At 37.2% G+C, this 19,532-nt stretch overlaps 2 protein-coding genes across 2 annotated transcripts in view; both read left to right on the top strand.

Moving 5' to 3' along the window:
• LOC142345634 (PSME3-interacting protein-like) overlaps positions 1-19,532 on the top strand; it is a 305,369-nt gene that overhangs the window by 81,220 nt on the left and 204,617 nt on the right. The window lies entirely within an intron of this gene.
• LOC142345632 (dnaJ protein homolog 1-like) lies at positions 4,460-19,487 on the top strand. Its single transcript, XM_075397789.1, has 4 exons — positions 4,460-4,923; positions 15,407-15,622; positions 16,094-16,422; positions 19,049-19,487. Exons 1-4 carry the CDS (start codon positions 4,641-4,643, stop codon positions 19,283-19,285), a joined length of 1,065 nt encoding a protein of 354 aa, XP_075253904.1. The 5' UTR covers positions 4,460-4,640; the 3' UTR covers positions 19,286-19,487.

Raw genomic sequence — 19,532 nt, 5'->3', positions numbered from 1 at the left:
GTGATTGGTTGGAAAAAATGTTCTTTCGCAAAATGTACACACACATAGGTTTTCCTCCCATGGTAACAACCTTTTATACCTCTAAATTGTTTGTGCAACCAATTGGAATAGAGTTTGGCAATTATTCTGCGGTGTTTTTTGGCGGTCAGTCTTTTAATCCGTGCATATCTACTTATTTCATAGCGTTGTGATTGAGGTGTACTTGCTCACCCAGCACCAATTTTTCCAAAACGGCTTCTGTTTTTTTGATAATGCTGTTTTATTTCACATTCAAAATTTTCATCGACGTACGTCTCTAGTCTGTAGGTTGAGGCTGGAAAAGCAATTAAATTGAAAAGTTTTTCAGCAGAGTTGAATTTGACTTTTTGCAGATTTGGTTTTTGGTTTATTGAAGCCACTGGCTGATAAGTTTTATACATTAGATGCTTCAAATGATGGTTGGTGATAAAGTGCTTGCAAAACTTACATCCAGGTAACAGAAAGTGTCAGTAAATTCAACTTCTCTTTTTAATATATAGAATTTTTCATCAACTGCTAAACGCTCTTCTGAATTTTACGCATTTTGTCTTGTTCACATTGATTTTCAAATAGTTCCTGAGACAGGTCGTGTTCAGATTATTCCAACTTTGTTGCAGTTGGCGTTGGCTATGACTCCCAAGTACTTTGTCTTTAGCGCAAAATATAACATCTGGCCTTTTCTATTCAACTCAAAGTTTAAATCAGCTAAAGGTAAACTAATTGTAAGTGGTCAGAGATTGTTGCATTGGCCTATTCCTGTTTTCTGTTCAATCTCAGTTGACAGGAATTCTCCATCATGGATCTGCTGGAAATAACATTTTAGCACTGATTCTATTGTGTGCAGCAATTTCCCTTGGAGCCCCAGTTTTATCAGATTTGTAAGCAGCAGGTTCCTAGTTACGAAGTCGAATGCTTCTCCCTAGTCAATGAAGCAGGCCTAGAATTTGCCATTGCAGCTGATGTTCTGCTTGACTTTTTCTCCAAGTGCGAACCTGCCTCGATTGTTGACAATTTACGTCTGAAAACATATTGGCTTGGTGGTAAAACTCAATTTCGAGCCTTGTTTGCCAGCGCTGGTAAATGATACCCGTGAGCAACTTGCACATGCAGCATAAAAAGCTAATGCCTCGGCAGGAACTTGGTCCAGATTTGCCCTCTTTGCCTTTATAAGGATGTTTAATATATGATACCTTCCGGATTTGGGGACCCATTATGCTCCACAAAGCAGAGGTTGAATAAATAGAATACGTGTCTTTGAATTTTCTGAAGACCTAATTTAATACAGGAGTTAGTTATTCCATCTGGTCCCCCTGCCTTACCAGTTTTCAATTTAAAGCTTCCTCAGCAATTTCGTCCAGAGTTATTGGAGCATTCAGATGTTCGGTAAGTTTCCAGTTTGAAAAAACAAGTAATCGTGGTTTCCTAAGGTTTGCTCGTCTAAAAGTTTATCTGATGATTCACTCTCAGCTGTAAATTGACCTTGGAAAAATGATTGCCATGTTGGATTTGTAATTCGTGATAGCTTTTGTTAATATTTACTTTGCTTGCAGAATTTTCCAAAAATCGCTGCTTTCCGACTCCGGTTTTCTGACTAGAAAACTTTCCCGATGTTTTTCATGCATCATTTTTGTGTTTTCTTTAAACTTCCTTAGAGCCTCTTTTCATTTTAATTTATTTAGAATCTGCTTCATGTCTTTGTGTGTATCCACATTTCAACAGCTTATGCAATAGAAACAGTACTCTTCTGAACCATTTTGTTTATATTTTTTCAGGCACAGCTGTTGTCGGTTCATGAATAATTTTGGAGAATTCGTCAGACGATGTGCCCATTGTGTTGCTATCATTAAGATTTTGAAAACTTTTCATTGTTTCGGTCAATTGTTGAACGTCAAATTTACGCGATTTCTTCTCTCTGTTTTCAGCTAAATCTTGTCTGCCTTGTAGGTTAAAGCAGCAAAAAACCGGTTGGTGTTTTGTTAAGAATATTCTTAACAAAACACAAACAGGTTTTTCGCTGCTCTGAAGTACAAGGCAGACAAGATATAGCTGAAAGCAGAGAGAAGCAGATACGTAAAGTTGATGTTGAACAATTGACCGAAACAATGAAAAGTGTTCAAAATCTTCATGATAGCAGCACAATGGATACATCGTATGACCAATTCTCAAAGGTTATTCAAGAATCGGCAACAACTCTGCCAATATCACCAAAATGGTTCAAAAGAGAACTGTTCTTATTGCATAATGAATTGGTGATCTTTATTTCGTTAAAGTGTTCTAGGAGCTTCTTGATTACGAAAAAAAAATCGGATCTATTCTCTTTCGCCCCCCCCCCGTTCCTTTATGACCCCCGTTTGCAAATTATTTGTTGTTATATAGCACGTTACTATGTAAATAACACGTGCGCCTGGGGGTTCATAAAAAATGTATACTTACTCAGCTGGGGGAATGGGGGGGGCGAAACAGAATAGATCCGAATTCTTTATCCCCCAAGAACGTAATGCAACCCCAGTTATAGAGCACGTGCCATTACATGGCAAATAATGATGTAAAATTACTGCACGAGCTAGCGATAAAGAAAATCCAATTAAAAAATCCGAGAAAAATGTTGCACGAGCTCGGGGGGATAAGAATTTATGGATCTTTTCCGTTTGTGCCCCCCCCCCCCCAGCTTAGTGGGTGCATATTATTTGCAACCCCCAGATGCACGTGCAATATATTTACATAATGATTTACTATGTAATGACACGTGCTCTGTAACTGGGGGGAGCATAACGTACTGGGGGGGGCACAAACGGAAAAGAGTTGCCTCTTTCCGTCCGTTGACTCGAGTCTGCAATTGTAGTCGCCGCCCAGGATCATACGTGCTTTGCCTTGGCAGCATTGAAAAGTTTCGGTAAGTGCTTGATTTTTTGTCTCTAAATCGTTGTTTGGTGGGATATATGCTACAATTATAATTAAGCTGATTTCTTTGATCTGCAGTTCTAATAGATTATTGTTTTCATGAATAAAATTGCATTTAACTATCAATTGTTTGCTCAGTGCAGCTGCTAAGCCGCCTTGTGGCCGCCCCTTCGCACTTTTTATTGCCTTTGTGCAGAAGCATGTGAAACCAGGTATTTCGACTGAATTTACAATGAATATTTCTCTTAATTGTAAGATATCGTATGCCATTGAGTCACTTGTGCATTTAGATAATGTTCCTTCAGCACCTTCCACGTTCCATGAACATATGCTCTCATGATCCACTGTTTTCAACGATTTGTTTGCCTTTAATTTTGCACTTGTTGGAAGGATTCAGCAGGCTTTTCCCTTTAAATTCTACCACCATTTTTGTTTCTACTTTCTCGTTCGGCTTTTGTTAGATCAGGTTGTAAAAAAACATACTTGAATCGTTCATTTTCTATTAAGCCTTTCGTTTTCTTTAGATTTTTCTTTAGATCCCGTTTCATTTTTTCTGTCTCGCACTTCATTCGAAGCAGCTGTTTGCCTTCTGTTTTTTGTTTGCCAATTCTTTAACGCATTCAAATTTCATGTTTACTTTCAGGGTTTCTGCATTTTCGGAAACGACGATTGTCAGACGATGCTTCAGTGTTCTCACTGAGAACCAGGTTCTTTGAGTTTTTTTTCTGTTCAAACTGTTCTTGGTTCAATTTCGGCGGAGCTCAGCTTTGATGGGACTGCATTAGAGCTTTACTGGTTTGTTCCTTTTATCTTATCAAGTGAATGAGTTATTTCAAATTTTTCCGAGGCCTTCACGTAACTTTCTATTTGCTTCTTCAATTCTTTGGCTGCACAGAAACAGCACGTGAAATCTAACATTTCCGTATGTGCTTTCATTTCAAGAGTGTACACGCGAATATCAGTCCAGATTCCGCTGTCATTTTGACAGTCTACAGTTGCTTTATAAAAAAGGTTATCAAGTAACTGGATATCATCAATCAAATCAAATCTGCAACGAGGGCCGTATTCACAGCCTCTTTGCCAAAGATCTCGTCGTCCACGTGTGAATATTATATGACTCCAGATCAGCTTCATACGACTTCAGGATATTCGCCTTGGCACGGCCTTTGGGAGGAAGAGAATGTATGTGGTACAGGATGTCTTTATGTTTCTTGTTATCGGGTTATTAAGTGTTTTTTCTTTAGGTATTTACAAAGCTCATGTTCTTTAAGAAGAAGAAGAAGATTGAATTAAACATCAGATCACACTGACAAATTGTCCAAATTATTTACAGATTCAGAAATGAGCATTAAATTTAACTGTCTAAGAGTTTATAGAAGTTTTACAGCTTTACAGCTTTACAGAAGTTCTATAAGCTCATGTTCTTTAATAATTTGATTTGATTTTCCCGGTAACTGGGATATGAAAATTTCTGCTCACATTGATTTTTTAAAAATTCGAAATAGCATGTTCAAATATATTTAACATGAAAAGAATTTTCTAGAACTGGCTAGAAGCCTGTCAGAGAAACGCAAAGCTTACAAAGTATAACTAATTGTTTGAATTACATAACAATTACAATTATAATAAAGTTTTATCTCATTAAAAGAGGCAGGTTCTATTGAGATTGTAGAATCGTATTATTTTTCAAATTAGTGAAGCCAATAAAAAAAACCTTCCAGATGGTAGCAATGGGTCGAGATTTCTATAAAATTTTGGGCGTTGAGAGATCAGCAACAGCTGAAGACATCAAGAAAGCCTACAAGAAGCTTGCAATGAAATATCATCCCGATAAGGCGAAAGACGAAACAACGAAAGCGAAGAACGAGGAAAAATTTAAAGAGGTTGCTGAAGCTTACGCTACACTTTCCGACAAGGAAAAGAAAGCGTTGTACGACAAATATGGAGAAGAAGGCCTGAAAGCTGGTGAATCAGGAGGACCTTCTACACATTTCGGAAATGCACGTAAGTATTCTGAAAGATCATGTATGTCAGTTACCGGACTTGAAGATATTAAAATTAATTATGGTTGCGTTGCATTGTTGGTATATTAAAAGCTGTGATAACGAGCAATAAGAGGACAGCAATATATTTGAAATGAGAGAGAATAGGAGTGGCACCAGGGCGTGAGTAAGCTACGTGAAGGTTGACACTAGTGAAAATGACCGACATACCAACATGCGAAATTTTATTTCTGGCCAACAATTGAGAAAATTTTACTGATTGCTCACTCAACAAATTCTCCATGTTTCAAAATACTCCATGTTAAAATTAATTATCTCAGAAGTCGCGTTAAATCGAAAGAGAAAGATGTATTTTGGGGAAAACTATTCGCACGTTTGGGGAGCTAGGAATTAGCGCCGAACGGTCGCAGAGCCGAATGAGAAAAATGGGAATGAGAGCCGAATGCTTATATTTGATTGCCAAAATAATCTGATCCTCTTAAATTACATTACAGCAAATATAAGAAATGGCGAATTAATTGCTCGCTTGATTATCTATGGTGTGTGGTCGGGTTGCGCTCCATGAGCTTCGTGTTCGCCACCCCCCTTCCCTGACGGGTTTGCGATCACGGATAGAAAAAAAAGAACACCACTTTATTAACCATAACAGTCATAACAAGTAACAGGGTTTAACAATTGTTATAATACTGCCTGGAGTGTGGTTATTTATTTTAGTACATAAGTAAAAGAAACCAATTTGTCAAATTAAAATTACTTCCAATACTTAAAACAAACGTTTTCGAACTTTACGTTCATCGTCAGGTTAAAACTGTTTTACAAATTGTTAAAAGATAAAATGAATATGTATTTACATTTGTCTGAGATGACAATTAAAACAATTCTAGGAAACATTCTAAAAAATTCAATCGAAAATTTTTCCTTATATACAATATTTAGCCTATTTACAACACATATTTACATCTGTTCTCAATTAACTTAAAAACATTCCTATTCCGGATTTTTCGATTTTGTCCATGTTCTTGTATTTTTAGGGTTATTCCGAATTTGCCCTAACCATAAGTATCCCTCTTGTGGAGGTTTTGCAAATTTCGTTTTGTCATGCACAAAATGTTTTTTGCCCTATGCATTCTCATTTAGTCAAAATTATGATTTGAACTAATATTTTAGCGTGAGTTCCCTCCCCCTATATTCGTCGCGTGTGTTTAGTGCCGGCTTCAGCTTGCTGATATATATAGCTTCGATGATCATTAGTTTTTCTACTGACCGACAGGCGTCCAGAATTCTCCATTCAATGTCATTCGTGGCGCCACGACATTCAACTAGATGTTGACCCACCTGTGAATCCTTCTTTTGATGTTCTGTTATCCTTGTGGTAACATGCCGGCTTGTTTGCCCAACATAGATGGATCCGCATCCATTACATTTAATTTCATATACCACGTGGGATTTCAGATCTCTATCAAAGGATGATTTCAGGGTGGGGAGGCACGATCTTATTTTTCGCGTTGTAAAAACTACTTGCAATTCGCATAGTTTCTTCAATTTGCTTGCGAAGTTTTGAGTGAGGTTGCCTCTGTATTGTAGAAAAATAGTTGGCTTATCATTAGACTTAGTCTTGCTTTTTTGATGCTCTTTTGGTGTTGTTCTTAATTGGTCTTTACCGCCACTTATTATTTTTTCTAGAGTCTGATTCACAATTTTTGAAGACCATTCCTCTGGATATTGATTTTTGGTCCAGCAAGATTTGTTTTTTTCAAGAGCCTGATCGAAGGCCAACCAATTAGAGGTTGCATTAAAAACCCTGTGATCCGTCCCTTGAATCACATTTTTCTTATGTTGAAGCGGTGCACAGCTGCGAAAATTCAGTATTATTCCAGTGTCAGTTGGTTTTTGATACCAATGACAGGTGATATTATTTTTGCTGCTCACATTTACGTTAATGTCAAGAAAAGCCAAACCCCCATCCATGTTCACTTTTTCTAAGGTAAATTGCAGGTTGTTGTGTAATGAATTTGCAAATTTTAAATACTCATCCGGGTCACCACGAACCGTGCAGATAATATCATCCACATACCTTTTAAACAATTTCATCTCCTTATCGTGTCCCACTGTCTGTTGGTTGCTGCAATAAGTACAAATCCAAACCACATCCTGCATGTTGGCGTATTCCTCATTCGATATTTTTTGGCATCTTGCATGAAACCAGTTTTTGCATGACTCACATTCCACTCCTTTTCCTCGGTAGGTCACTCTCCGGTTACAGTCTTTGCAATTCCCGTTTTGGTCGCATCTGGAAAAGTTTTTACTGAGCTCTGGTTTTTGAAGTGATGCCTCAAACGATTTCATCCACACATTTGCTAGTATTACAGCCAGTGATGCACCCATAGCCAGTCCCTCTGATTGTACATACCAGATCCCATTACATTTGAAATGAACATTCGTCACCGCAAGCTTTAGCAAACTTTTCATGGCGGACCTTGGGATATCTGGAGCTAGGTTGCTTGAATAGAGATCTCTTAGAGCAATTTCTATAGCCTCTCCAACTGGAACGTTGGTGTACAAACTTTTTACGTCAAGAGATACTATCTGCTCGTCATCTTCAAGAGTGAGAGACTCTAAGGCTTTTCTAGCATCTTGCGTGTTGGTTTCAATGTTTGCGCCCGGTAGTTTCTGGAAAAATGGTGTCAAAAATCTGTTCAAGTTTTCGTAGCTGCTACCCGGTATTGAAAGAACAGGTCGGAGAGGTGTATCTTTTTTATGTACCTTTGCCAGGCCATAAAGCCTCGCTGGTTGTGAACCTGTTGACCTGAGTCTTTGATAAATTTTGTCACTAATTTTCCCTTGCTTCATTAAATTTTGCAGGCTGTTATTGATCTGTTTTTCATTTTTGATCACAATTTCATCTTTAGCTACTTCGATTTTTTGAAATTGATCTGAGCTCAGTACCTCATCAAGTTTTTCCCTGTACGTTGACTTCTTCATCACACAGAAACCGCAACCTTTGTCAAATGGTACCGCCAGCAAATCATTGGCTTTTAGGTAATCATGCACTTTTTTGACCCCTCTATCCAATGGGGTTTCACGTACATTTTTTGCATACCATTTTGCGGACGCCTCAATTTCACAAAGTTTCTCACCCTCAGTGTTATTCTCGCGTAACTCACGTACAAGTTTGTCTACATCTGCGAGAAAGTGCACCTCATTAAACTTGTCTCTCACTGGGTGTTTAGGTCCCAACGATAGGATGTCAAGTACAAACTTTGGAAGTTCCGGGCCATCCATTATCACAACATTACTGTGGGAGCCATTCCGCAGTGGTCTATCCTGTCTCTCTGACAGTTTATCAAGTTTTCCATTAAGTCTGTTCTGAACCATTGCGGAGTGACCCCTCATTTCACGCTTAATGCAGCTAACAACGGATGGCATCAGTTCTGGTCTCACCTTCTCCCTAAAACTACTCCTATCTGTCTCAAGTTTTTCCCTGAACACTTTACGGCCTTTCTCCGCACGGTTTATTTCTTGTTTTAGGAGCTTTAATTGAAAACTGTGCACCGCTTGTTCAGAAAAAATTTCATTTTTAGGAGCGCGAAACCTAAAAAAATCCGGAATTATATCATTGTTAAGGCATTGTTTTAGAAATTCAATTCGGTAATTGCAGCTAGTGACCTTATTTAAAGATTTCAAGTAATCAAGATAAAGTTTGAAACAGTTTGATTTTTTCAAAATATACCTGAGCCACGTCTTCGGTAGCAGCAACCACATACCTCAAAGAAGCTCAAGGACAGGGGGCAATGAAGCCCGATTGTTCAGGAGCTCCTCCTCAGTCTGTGTCTGTTGCACCTTCCTTGCCTTGGCTCTCACTTTCCTCTGCCTTTTGCCCAAGTTCTTGCCTTTTCCTTTCTTGAGCAGCCCTCTTAAATTGTATTGATGGCGTAATACTGTCTCCAAGGTCTTAATCTCCAGCCCAGCTTCCTGATGCAGCTGAGAATACTTTCCTGGCTGCGTCTTCCTTTTTCTCTTCGAAATCAGGTGCTTGGTTACGCTTAGCACCAGTACCTCGGACTTCAGCAGCTCCTGAAAAATATCCTCTGTGCCTATACGTCGACAGTACACAATAGCACAGAAGCGGTCTTTGTTCGTTCTAAGAAACGATGTCAACTCCGGCACGCTGCAGGGTTGGTAGTTGTTTGACTTGTGACGTGAAATTGTGTTGTTTATCAGGTCGTGCCACACTACCAAGTCCTTCCTCTTGCTCAGATGACCCTTCTGAAGGAGATTTCTCGCGTTCTTGAACCAATTTCTGGAATTTCTGTTGAAGGAGAATCCGGGAACTGATGTTACTTTCCCTAAAAACTGTTTCTTGCTTGAATATGGGAGACTACTTACGGCGTGATGAAGCGAACTTGCAGCCAAAATATGCACCATCTCGGTAAATCTATAAAATTCATACTCGCTAAAACACTAAAACAGTGAAAACTCTGTTCTCAATTAACTTAAAAACATTCCTATTCCGGATTTTTCGATTTTGTCCATGTTCTTGTATTTTTAGGGTTATTCCGAATTTGCCCTAACCATAAGTATCCCTCTTGTGGAGGTTTTGCAAATTTCGTTTTGTCATGCACAAAATGTTTTTTGCCCTATGCATTCTCATTTAGTCAAAATTATGATTTGAACTAATATTTAGCGTGGACGAGAATCTCGTTTATATGGAAAGCATCTTAATCTCGTTTATATGGCATCTTAATGAGATGCCACACATTTCGACTATAACGATTTTGATTGGATTTATTTCTTTTCTGTTTTCCATTGGATTACAGTTTCTAAGTGGTTATTTGTGCACTAAATACAAGAAGTATCAAAACTCCATGCTGATAATTTTTGGAACACAAAAAGTAATGGCCCGACCAGTATTGGTGGTATCGGAGGCAGAAATGCAGCTTTTGATTACGTAGAAAATGCAGATTTTGATTACGTAGAAATTTCACTGATTACGTAGAAAATGACTGGGTTGTAAAGTGACTGGGTTGCAGCAGTCGTAATCGAGACGATATCGATTACGCCTTAGAAAAGATCGAACAAAATGATTACCAATGGATGGAAGTGAAAAGCGATATTGAGGATAAATTCTTCATTGTCGCATCGCAGTTAAAAGACATCAAATCAACGGAAAAACAAATAATAAACACACAGGAAAAGCATGCTCAAGCCTTGAACGATGCCATCAAGGTAATTCAATCAAATTCTCGTAAGCTTATGGCTTGTACTCAATACTTTTATTCACGTGATCAAAAACTTAAATTACAAATCAATCTGGCAAGTACACTCTTAGCACTCAACGGTGAAATAAAAAGCTACAGAATAGCAACATATGCCTATAGATTGACAATTTTGGATTCAGTCATGACAATGATCGATAAACTTGTGCCTATGACACTTGTTCCAAAAGGTGTTCTAAACAAAATATTGGAATCAGTTGCAACTCACCAGACAAAAGCAAATGACAGACTAACATTGGCAATTCCGCCATCCCAAATTTTAACATACTACGAAACAAGACTTCTTACAAATGTTGTTGTTACTGATTATGGAATCGTTTTTCGACTAGCAATACCGTAAAATTAATTATCTCAGAAGTCGCGTTAAATCGAAAGAGAAAGATGTATTTTGGGGAAAACTATTCGCACGTTTGGGGAGCTAGGAATTAGCGCCGAACGGTCGCAGAGCCGAATGAGAAAAAATGGGAATGAGAGCCGAATGCTTATATTTATTCTTATGCATATTAATGCTTATGCCCAAAATAATCTGATCCTCTTAAATTACATTACAGCAAATATAAGAAATGGCGAATTAATTGCTCGCTTGATATTCTATGGTGTGTGGTCGGGTTGCGCTCCATGAGCTTCGTGTTCGCCACCCCCCTTCCCTGACGGGTTTGCGATCACGGATAGAAAAAAAAGAACACCACTTTATTAACCATAACAGTCATAACAAGTAACAGGGTTTAACAATTGTTATAATACTGCCTGGATTGTGGTTATTTATTTTAGTACATAAGTGTAATTAAATTAAATTTAATTAATTCTTAGCTCGACCAGTTAGTGTTGATTCTTGAGTCATGGTTTAGTAAACTTTTTAAAATCTGATAGATTTCCAACTAACCGACCCATAAGTTGTATATTGTTTATTATCAAAAAAAGATTTAATATAAAACTTTTTCAATTCTTTTGGGAAAGTTTTTTTCTTTTCCAAACCCCTTAATTCTTTAGGAAGTGAATTCCAATCCTTTGATGCAGTTTTTATAATTGAACAATCTAATTTTTGAGTGTGACATATAGAGTCAAAAAATATGTCACATCTTCTAAGGTTTTGTCTGATGCACCAAGTGGGCAAGGTTGTGACATATAAAGGATTAAACGCGGGTAAAAGACAATTTCTCGGTTTCCACATATAAGTGGTTCTTTTCAATTTGATTCAAATTGAAAAGAACCACTTTGATTCAAATTGAAAAGAACCATTAAATATTCAACAGGGAGAATAGAATGCTTTATCTTGAGATGTTTTGTTGAGTCCATTCTATTTCTAGAGTAACAAGCACGAATGTCCCAATTTAGTTGCTTTTCAAGCGATATAAGCAAATTTTTGTCTATTGATTGAATTAACAGTAATGAATAGTGTAGATGGCTGATAACAAATGCGTTCAGAACCGTTTTCATTAGAAACGTTGGTATCCGATTACGGAGTGTATAAATTGTTTTAATTCCGCCCGCCATTTTCTTTAAAAGATGCTTCACTTCGTCTTGGAAACAGATTTTTGTCAATATGTACCCCAAGATACTTGACGCTTTTGGACTCTGTAATAATTTCGGTCCCGATTTAGATTTAGTTTATTGATTCAGATTCGCTGAAATTTCTGTTGCGGCTGAATAGTATGAATTCAGTTTTTGATGGATTCAATTGTAGTTTTAGACTTGTGAAATACTTGGTCAGCAAAATTACATTTTTTCTATAATTGTTTTGCACTCTCGTTGTATAGGAGCGGAAGCAAGGAGTAATGTATCATCTGCATACTGTACCACCTCGCAGTTTTTATCAATTTGATCTCGCAGATCGTTAATATAAATATTAAACAATAGAGGACCAAGCACTGTCCCCTGAGGCACACCACGTTATAGAGTAATCTCATCAGAATTTACGTTATTAATCAGAACTTTGTTTTCTCTCCTAGATGAAACTTTCTATTAGTTTTAATGAAACTTTCTATTAGTTTTATGAAACTTTCTATTAGTTTTAATGAAACTTTCTATTAGTTTTACGCTATTAGTTCGTTACGCTGTTTTGTTTTTTTTTTCACAAAAATTGACAGTAAAGTAATGTGTAAACCAATCAAAATACTGGATATGTTCGGCTTTAATCTTATTTTATGGCATTCTGCTCTGCGCTCGTTCGGCTTTACAGGCGTCCACGTACCACGTTCGGTTGTGATAAACTCATCAGTCCCACGGTCTGCTGAGGCATGGCCATGGCCCGCCAGGCATGGCTACACGCGGTGAAATATATTCTGGAATTAGGCTGTTAAATTCAGGCTAATTGAACGCAAAAATCTAGTGTTTAAAAGCCGCAAAGCGATAGCTGGGGCTATTATTGGCCTTCTCTTGGTTTTATTTCGTCAAGATTTTTACGACCGTATTACGTCGCAGTTTCATGCAATTTCAACTGAATTGTGCGCATGTCCTTTTTCACTCTTAGAGGAGCGAATTTCTGTTTATTGGCGTGATAGAGTGATTGGTCACGAGTGACTTACATCACTCTCAAAAATGACTTCCTCACTCTTAAATTGACGTTTGTTTACTTTACTTCAGGGAGATAAGGTCAAGTTAATGTGTTTCTCTAATTGAATGTTATTTAAGAGCAGCTTATAGAAGCAGCAATGATATAATGAATATTACCACACGGTTGTTATCGTGACCGAGAAGTTATCAAACTACGAGGCGAAGCCGAGGTGTTATGATAACTTCGAGGGCGATAACAACTGTGTGGTATTTTTTTAAATCAACACCTGTTGCGATCATTTCAAAATTGAACAGTTTTATTGGTTTTTCACATTTTTGTGGACAATTACATTTTCAACGGTAAGTGATATTTCTTCGGATCTGTTCTTCGTTTTGTCCTCATGCGACCCTCCCCCTCCCACACACACATACACACGCACACACACACACACACACACACACACACACACACACACACACACACAACAAATGACGTTAAAAACTATCGTCCGATGAGCTTGCTTCCAAAGCTTTCTATTGTTATTGAAAAACTGTTATTCAATTTTTTGTATCCACTGGTTAGGCCACTAATCACAAAAGCTCAGCACGGTTTTATGAAGAGACGCAGCACAACTACTCAACTTATTTCATAATTTGATGTTCTTTACAACAATCTTGACAAAAATTCCCTTGTGCTAGCGTCTATTTTGATATCAGAAAGGCTTTTGATTCCTTTCCGCATCATAGATTACTAACAAAACTGGCAGCATTTGGGTTTGACGAAGCTTTTCTTCATCTTTTTTCGGATTACCTCGAAGATGGACACCAAATTGTCCGTATAGGATCTTGTTTTTCTCGGTCCTCCGTTGTAACATCTGGTGTCCCACAAGGAAGTGTCCTTGGACCACTTCTGTTTATCTTGTACATGAACGATCTTGTTGACTATGTGCAAAACTCCCATTTTTACTTGTATGCCGACGACCTAAAGCTGCTATGCGTTGATTGTTTCGACGGTCTGCAATGTGACATCAATGGTATTTATGAATGGTCAATCAAAAATCAACTGGAATTTCATCCAGAAGTGTAAAGCGATGAACTTTAAATGCAGCCAGTCTCGCTTATTTCTAGAAGCGGAAATTCTTTTCACTAGAGAGATTATGGATTTGGGAATGCTAGTTACTGCAGATCTCTGTTGGACAACACATGTTAAGACAAAACTTGCGAAATGTAATAAAATTTTTAATTTTTTGAAAAGCATACCGTTTCAAGTTTCTATTCTCCGCAAGAAAATGTACCAAACGATGATTTTATCTGTCTTACTTTACTGCTCCCAAGCTTGGTGTGTTACAACTGGTATTTTGAAAGTGTTAGAAAAGTTTCAGCGCAAAGTGTTGCGCTGGGTTATTAGGTCTGATGATTACAACGAGACACTTACAAAACTAAATTTGTATCCAATTTGCTATCAAAATGCGCGAGCTGACCTTATTCTACTGTGGAAAACTTGGCATGGAACAATGGAGAGTGACATCAAGCTACATGTCAATAGAACGACACTCAGCTCCCGAGGATCGGTCAAAACCTTTTTTGAACAACCGTTGAACAAAAAGTTCAAAACTGACAACTGTTTTCTTAGCCGAACTATCCACGCCGCCAATTACTTAATTTCTATCAACGTCATTGACTTTACGTCATCTTTCTAAATTTTTTGTAAGATTTTAGATAATTTTCTCATAGCCAAAACAGTTTCTTTTAACTACTATCGGCCATGTACATATTTTCTTAAATGTCGCTGTGTGGACTGCAGATCTTAATTTGCTACTTTGCTTTGTTAATTTGTACTGTCATGTCTTTCTTTTACTATGTATTCCTCTTGTTGGATTTTAATTCTTTTACTACTACTACGTGCATGCACGCGCACACGTAAATCCACACAGACACACACACACACACACCCAAATACACACAAACGCACACACACACTCCACTCACACACACACCACACACTTACCACCACCCACCCACACCACACACATGCACACACACCACCTACACCACACACTCACCACGCACACACAACACACACCACAAGTTTTTTGGACTACAATATTTTCAAACTGTTTCCATCATTAGACTAGTTTATCACCACTCTTTTATCGCCACTGTTTAGAAGATGAACTCGTAGTCAAATGCTGCAGTGTTTCTCCAATCGGGCATTAAAATTTTAATGCCCGTCGATCGGGCATTAAAATTTATTACACTGGCAGTTTAACTGCTATTATTGCAACAGGTGTTGATTAAACAAATTTTAAATCGAAAACATCTCAGCATTAAAGAAGTTTATTTTTGGTCTGTTTCTTCTTTTCAAAACTGCAGATCTACGAAGCTATTGCGGCCATTTTGTAGCTATCTGCCAGCTATGTTTTCAAATTTTTTAAACAATCAGATTCGTTGAAAATTCTTTTAGTTTGTCTTATGGCAATCTGCCAGCTAGTTTTAAGTTTCTCAAACAATCAGATTCGTTGAAAGTTGTTTTGGTTCGTCTATTTGTTGAGACGTCACCGCTAAGGTTCTGTCTATAACTGAATTAATTCTTTAATTATCAAATTTTTTCCTTACTTATTGTAATCCAAATTGTTACACAGTGAATTTGCCCACCATGAAACAACTTTGAATTTGGAAAAATAAACTGAAATTAATGATGAGTTCGTTCTACAGATACGGCCTACAGTTACTCAAATATCGACCCACATGAGCTTTTCAATGGAGTGTTTGGGCCAAACTTCAACATCTTTTCGGATGGTCTTTTTGAAGATATGGACTTCACAACATCAGCTGCCAACAACAGAACCATGTTCGAGCATCATCCTTTCGGACAAAGTTTTGGAATGGGCGGCAACTCGTTTTTCACGATGAATAATGGAGTACAACATGGTAAGATTATTGAAAAAAACTTGAAATTTTGGGCACATCCTGAAGTAGTCAGGGAAATTTTGAACTCTTTCCTATTATAGCTCAAAAGCGGAGAAAGGTGACATAAAACAGCCATCATTTTGAAAATCAAATGTTCGCAATAATCTGCATCAAGATTAAAAACTTGATTTATTATAGCCTTCAGATTAGTTTAAGATTTTAGTCTGGCTGTCTGTTTTCGATGAGAAGTGATAGCACACTTACGAAAAGAACATTTGGGGTCTAATTCTGTTTCAGCCCCCAGTGTTTTTTATTGCCCCCAATTGCAGTTTTTCGTTATGTAGCACGTTGTTATGTAAAAAGCACGTGTAAAAGATGTGCCCACTAAGCATTGGGAGGTTTGCGAAACAGAAGAGATCCATCAAATATTATGTAATGTAACATAGCTTATGTAATATAGCACTCAGAGGTCAACAACGCTAATTATTTTAGGCCAATCGCTGAAGAGAAGAAGAAAAGAACCCGTGGAATATGATCTCAAATTGTCCCTGGAAGAGATCTATTCGGGCTGTCAGAAAAAGATGAAAATTACGAGACAAAGATTAAGAGAAGGAATTCGCCGAAGTGAAAGCAAAGTTCTTGAAATCAATGTGAAGCCAGGATGGAAAGCCGGAACTAAAGTAACCTTCCAAGGTGATGGTGATGAAGACGAACAGCATGCTGCCGGTGACATCATTTTCAAAATCAGCGAAAAAACTCATCCAGTGTTTAAGAGAGATGGAAACGATTTGGTTTACACCCACAAGTTGCCTTTGAGAGATGTAAGTTGATACTTGATTCAGAACTATTGACTAACCCTGCGAAGAAATATTTAAGTTCGCAAGCCCTTAAGATTAAACATCTGGTTTCTGTCGAATGCCTCCCAAGAGACTAAATTAACCAACATATACTGTTATAAAAGTGAAAAAAAGAGATGATCCTTTAAATGAACCGAAAGCTTTCGAAGTGTACTGACCCCCCCCCCCCCCCCCGACTTTCAAGTTCCATATGTGCACGTTGTTAAATATTAGATAGGAATGTATTATTGCAGCCTTTTGAATATGGAATATATGTGAGACTGGCTTTTCACTTTTTTCGAGCATCCTAGAGGAAAGAAATAATAATTTTGTAGCTCTAGTCTATTTTGATAAACATTAAAATATTATTGTGTGCAATTTGAAAAGGAGGGAGCACTTCAAAATTGAAAAGCATGAAAATTGAAAAGGACCGGTGGTGGTGGGTGGGGAGACAGTATGAAGGAAAAAAATTAGTTTTCCAAACTTTATTAATTGCTCAAAAAAAGTTTGTAATAATTATCTGTGGTCTTACATGCAATTTTTCGTCTGATCCTTTTGACTTTTCGTCCTCAAAACAGGATTAACAGCTAACGCCCGGAGCCTTTTGGTCGTCTAGAATCTAATTGCGATTCAACCATTTAATTTGGCTGTGTAAAGGAATGAAAGTGGGGTTCGTAGTGGAGTGTCAAAAACTGTTTGAAAAAATTTTGAAAAACAATTCTTATGAAGCTCTTTTATACATCCTTGATTCTTTCCGAGTTCTTGAGCGCAACTGAAAACAAAGGTTTTAATTGCTCTCCAACGAAGCTTGAAGTAATTTTTGTAAACGTGTTTTGTGCGCAAGAGTGCTGTTTAGCCGTTTTGTTGTAGAACATTCTTCCGTTTTCAGTCTTAACGCCTTGATTTTTACGTGACCTCAATTACCTTTATACAAAAATTAAATCTTGCTGAAACAAAAGCGACTGTAAGATAAACTATCACAAGGCCCTGATAGCCGAGAGGTTAATGATTAAGTATTACACTGTAGGTCGTGGGTTCGAACCTCTCCATGGTTGGACATTTGTGTGCATGAAAAATTTTCTAGGCTACAGTCACCTGTGAACTAAATCCCCCCTGTTATTTGGGAGCAATTTGTCTGACGTTAGTTGGTTTATGTTTAAGTACAGTTTGCATAAAGTATTGAACTGGTTAAAAGAACCAAAAATGGCGTAGGTTTTTTATCGGAAAATTTTTAACTTTTGTTTTTTAATCGACACCTTATTTTTTGTCCTCTATGCTACTCATTTTCAGTGCGTTGGATTTGAAGTTTAAATTCTGATTAACTTATTTTCAGAAATATTGGACTCTGAGCCATAAATCAGGCGTAAATTTTTTGGAAAAAAATAAAATTCAAGCTTAATTTAGTGATTATTTCGTGATTGGATGCTGTTTTTCTGGTAAAACTTTATTCAACGGAATGTTTATTTTGGGGGAATAAAAACCAGGTAGAGATAACAGTTCATCCAAGACAATTACTTGAAGGATTATTTTGAAAGGACAGAGATTAATCATAAGGTTGACAAAAAGCCGGATTAAATGATTAAATTATCAACCGGAAAGTTTCGTGAGCACTTTACTTGAAAGAACATGACTTTAAAATAAAAACTTTGTGTTTTGTTTCCAATGATATTACTTTAATGCAAATATTCCTAGATCGTGGGGCTAAGAAATGATGCAGCGAATGGATTAAATTTTTCGGAAAACGTAATCGAAGTATTCATACTGACTTTTTTTCTCTAGGATTATGTGTCAACGACTTTTCCCTGCCTGAAATTAATTTCACGGCAAAAGCATTTCTGCAAAAGAACTTAGCAATCTGGAAAGGAAATATTGATTAATTTTGGAAGGTTTCTATTTTTTTTCAAGTTTGTTTTTGCTTTATTCGGTATCATTGAAAACCACGAGAAGTCGTGAAAGTGTGGCATTGGGTAAAATGGCATTGGGTAAAATGGCATTGGGTAAAATGGCATTGGGTAAAATGGAAGGTTGGTTTAAATGGCATTGGGTAAAATGGCATTGGGTAAAATGGAAGGTTGGGTAAAATGGCATTGGGTAAAATGGAATTGGGTAAATTGTCATGTAACCCTTTTAGACGGATACAAAAGAACTGCAAAGTTTTCACTGAAATTAAGAAAACGGAAAATTGTGAAGCTAATTTTCGTTTTGCATGCAATTCCTTCTCGTGTTGTATTAGTTTCCGAGGTAACAAGAGATATGCATAGGAAGATGAAACATGAGAAGCTGACATACCTCAAGTTGATCAACAATCGAGTTCCAACAAAAACTGCGAGCTTTTTGCCTAATTTTAGGTTTCAGTCCAAAAAATCGAACACCCAATAAAAATGAAGTCATTGGAATTATTAATTATTCTCAATCCGTGTTTTCTGGCTTCTATAAAGTATAATTCTTTTGAGCAAGCAAATTTTTACCAATGTGATCTCTTTATAAAACCTATTAAAGTTCTTCATAATAAATATAAATTTTCAAAACTAAATTCTTTGTGCTTCTTTAGGTTCTTTCAGAAGCATCGTGCTTGTGTAATAAAAAAAAGTCCATTTATGATTTGTTTCAGGCCCTATGTGGAGGAACGTTTTTCATACCAACCATAGATGGCAGTCGATTTACATTAAAGTTGGAGGAGGAGGTAATATCACCTAAAACTTTGCGGAGAATCAGTGGCCATGGAATGCCAATTTCGAAGTCCCCACATCAGAGAGGAGATTTGATTGTCAATTTTGACATTGTGTTCCCATCTAAACTCAGCCAGGCCGCAAAACGCCAAATACAGGATATAATTCCTGGATCATAAATTAAAAATGTAGTCGTTAAAATATATCAGAAATAACCGGGTGCATTATCTTTAATAGCAAATTTTTGCATATTGTATGCGACTGTAGTTGTTGCTTTTAGCTTAGTTTATAAACTGCAAGGAAATTTGATACTTGTTTGGTTTAGATAGGTGATAATGTAATTAACAATGATAATTTTTAATTGAATTTTAAGCTCTGCAAGTTTTTATAAATTTCTGAGATGGCTGGCTGCAGTCATAGAACTGC

This window comes from Convolutriloba macropyga, chromosome 9, assembly GCF_964194025.1.
Source record: "Convolutriloba macropyga chromosome 9, txConMacr16.3, whole genome shotgun sequence".
In the NCBI taxonomy this organism is placed as follows: domain Eukaryota; kingdom Metazoa; phylum Xenacoelomorpha; order Acoela; family Convolutidae; genus Convolutriloba; species Convolutriloba macropyga.
Note: the sequence above shows the minus strand (reverse complement) of the source record. Positions and strands in the feature narration are given on the sequence as shown.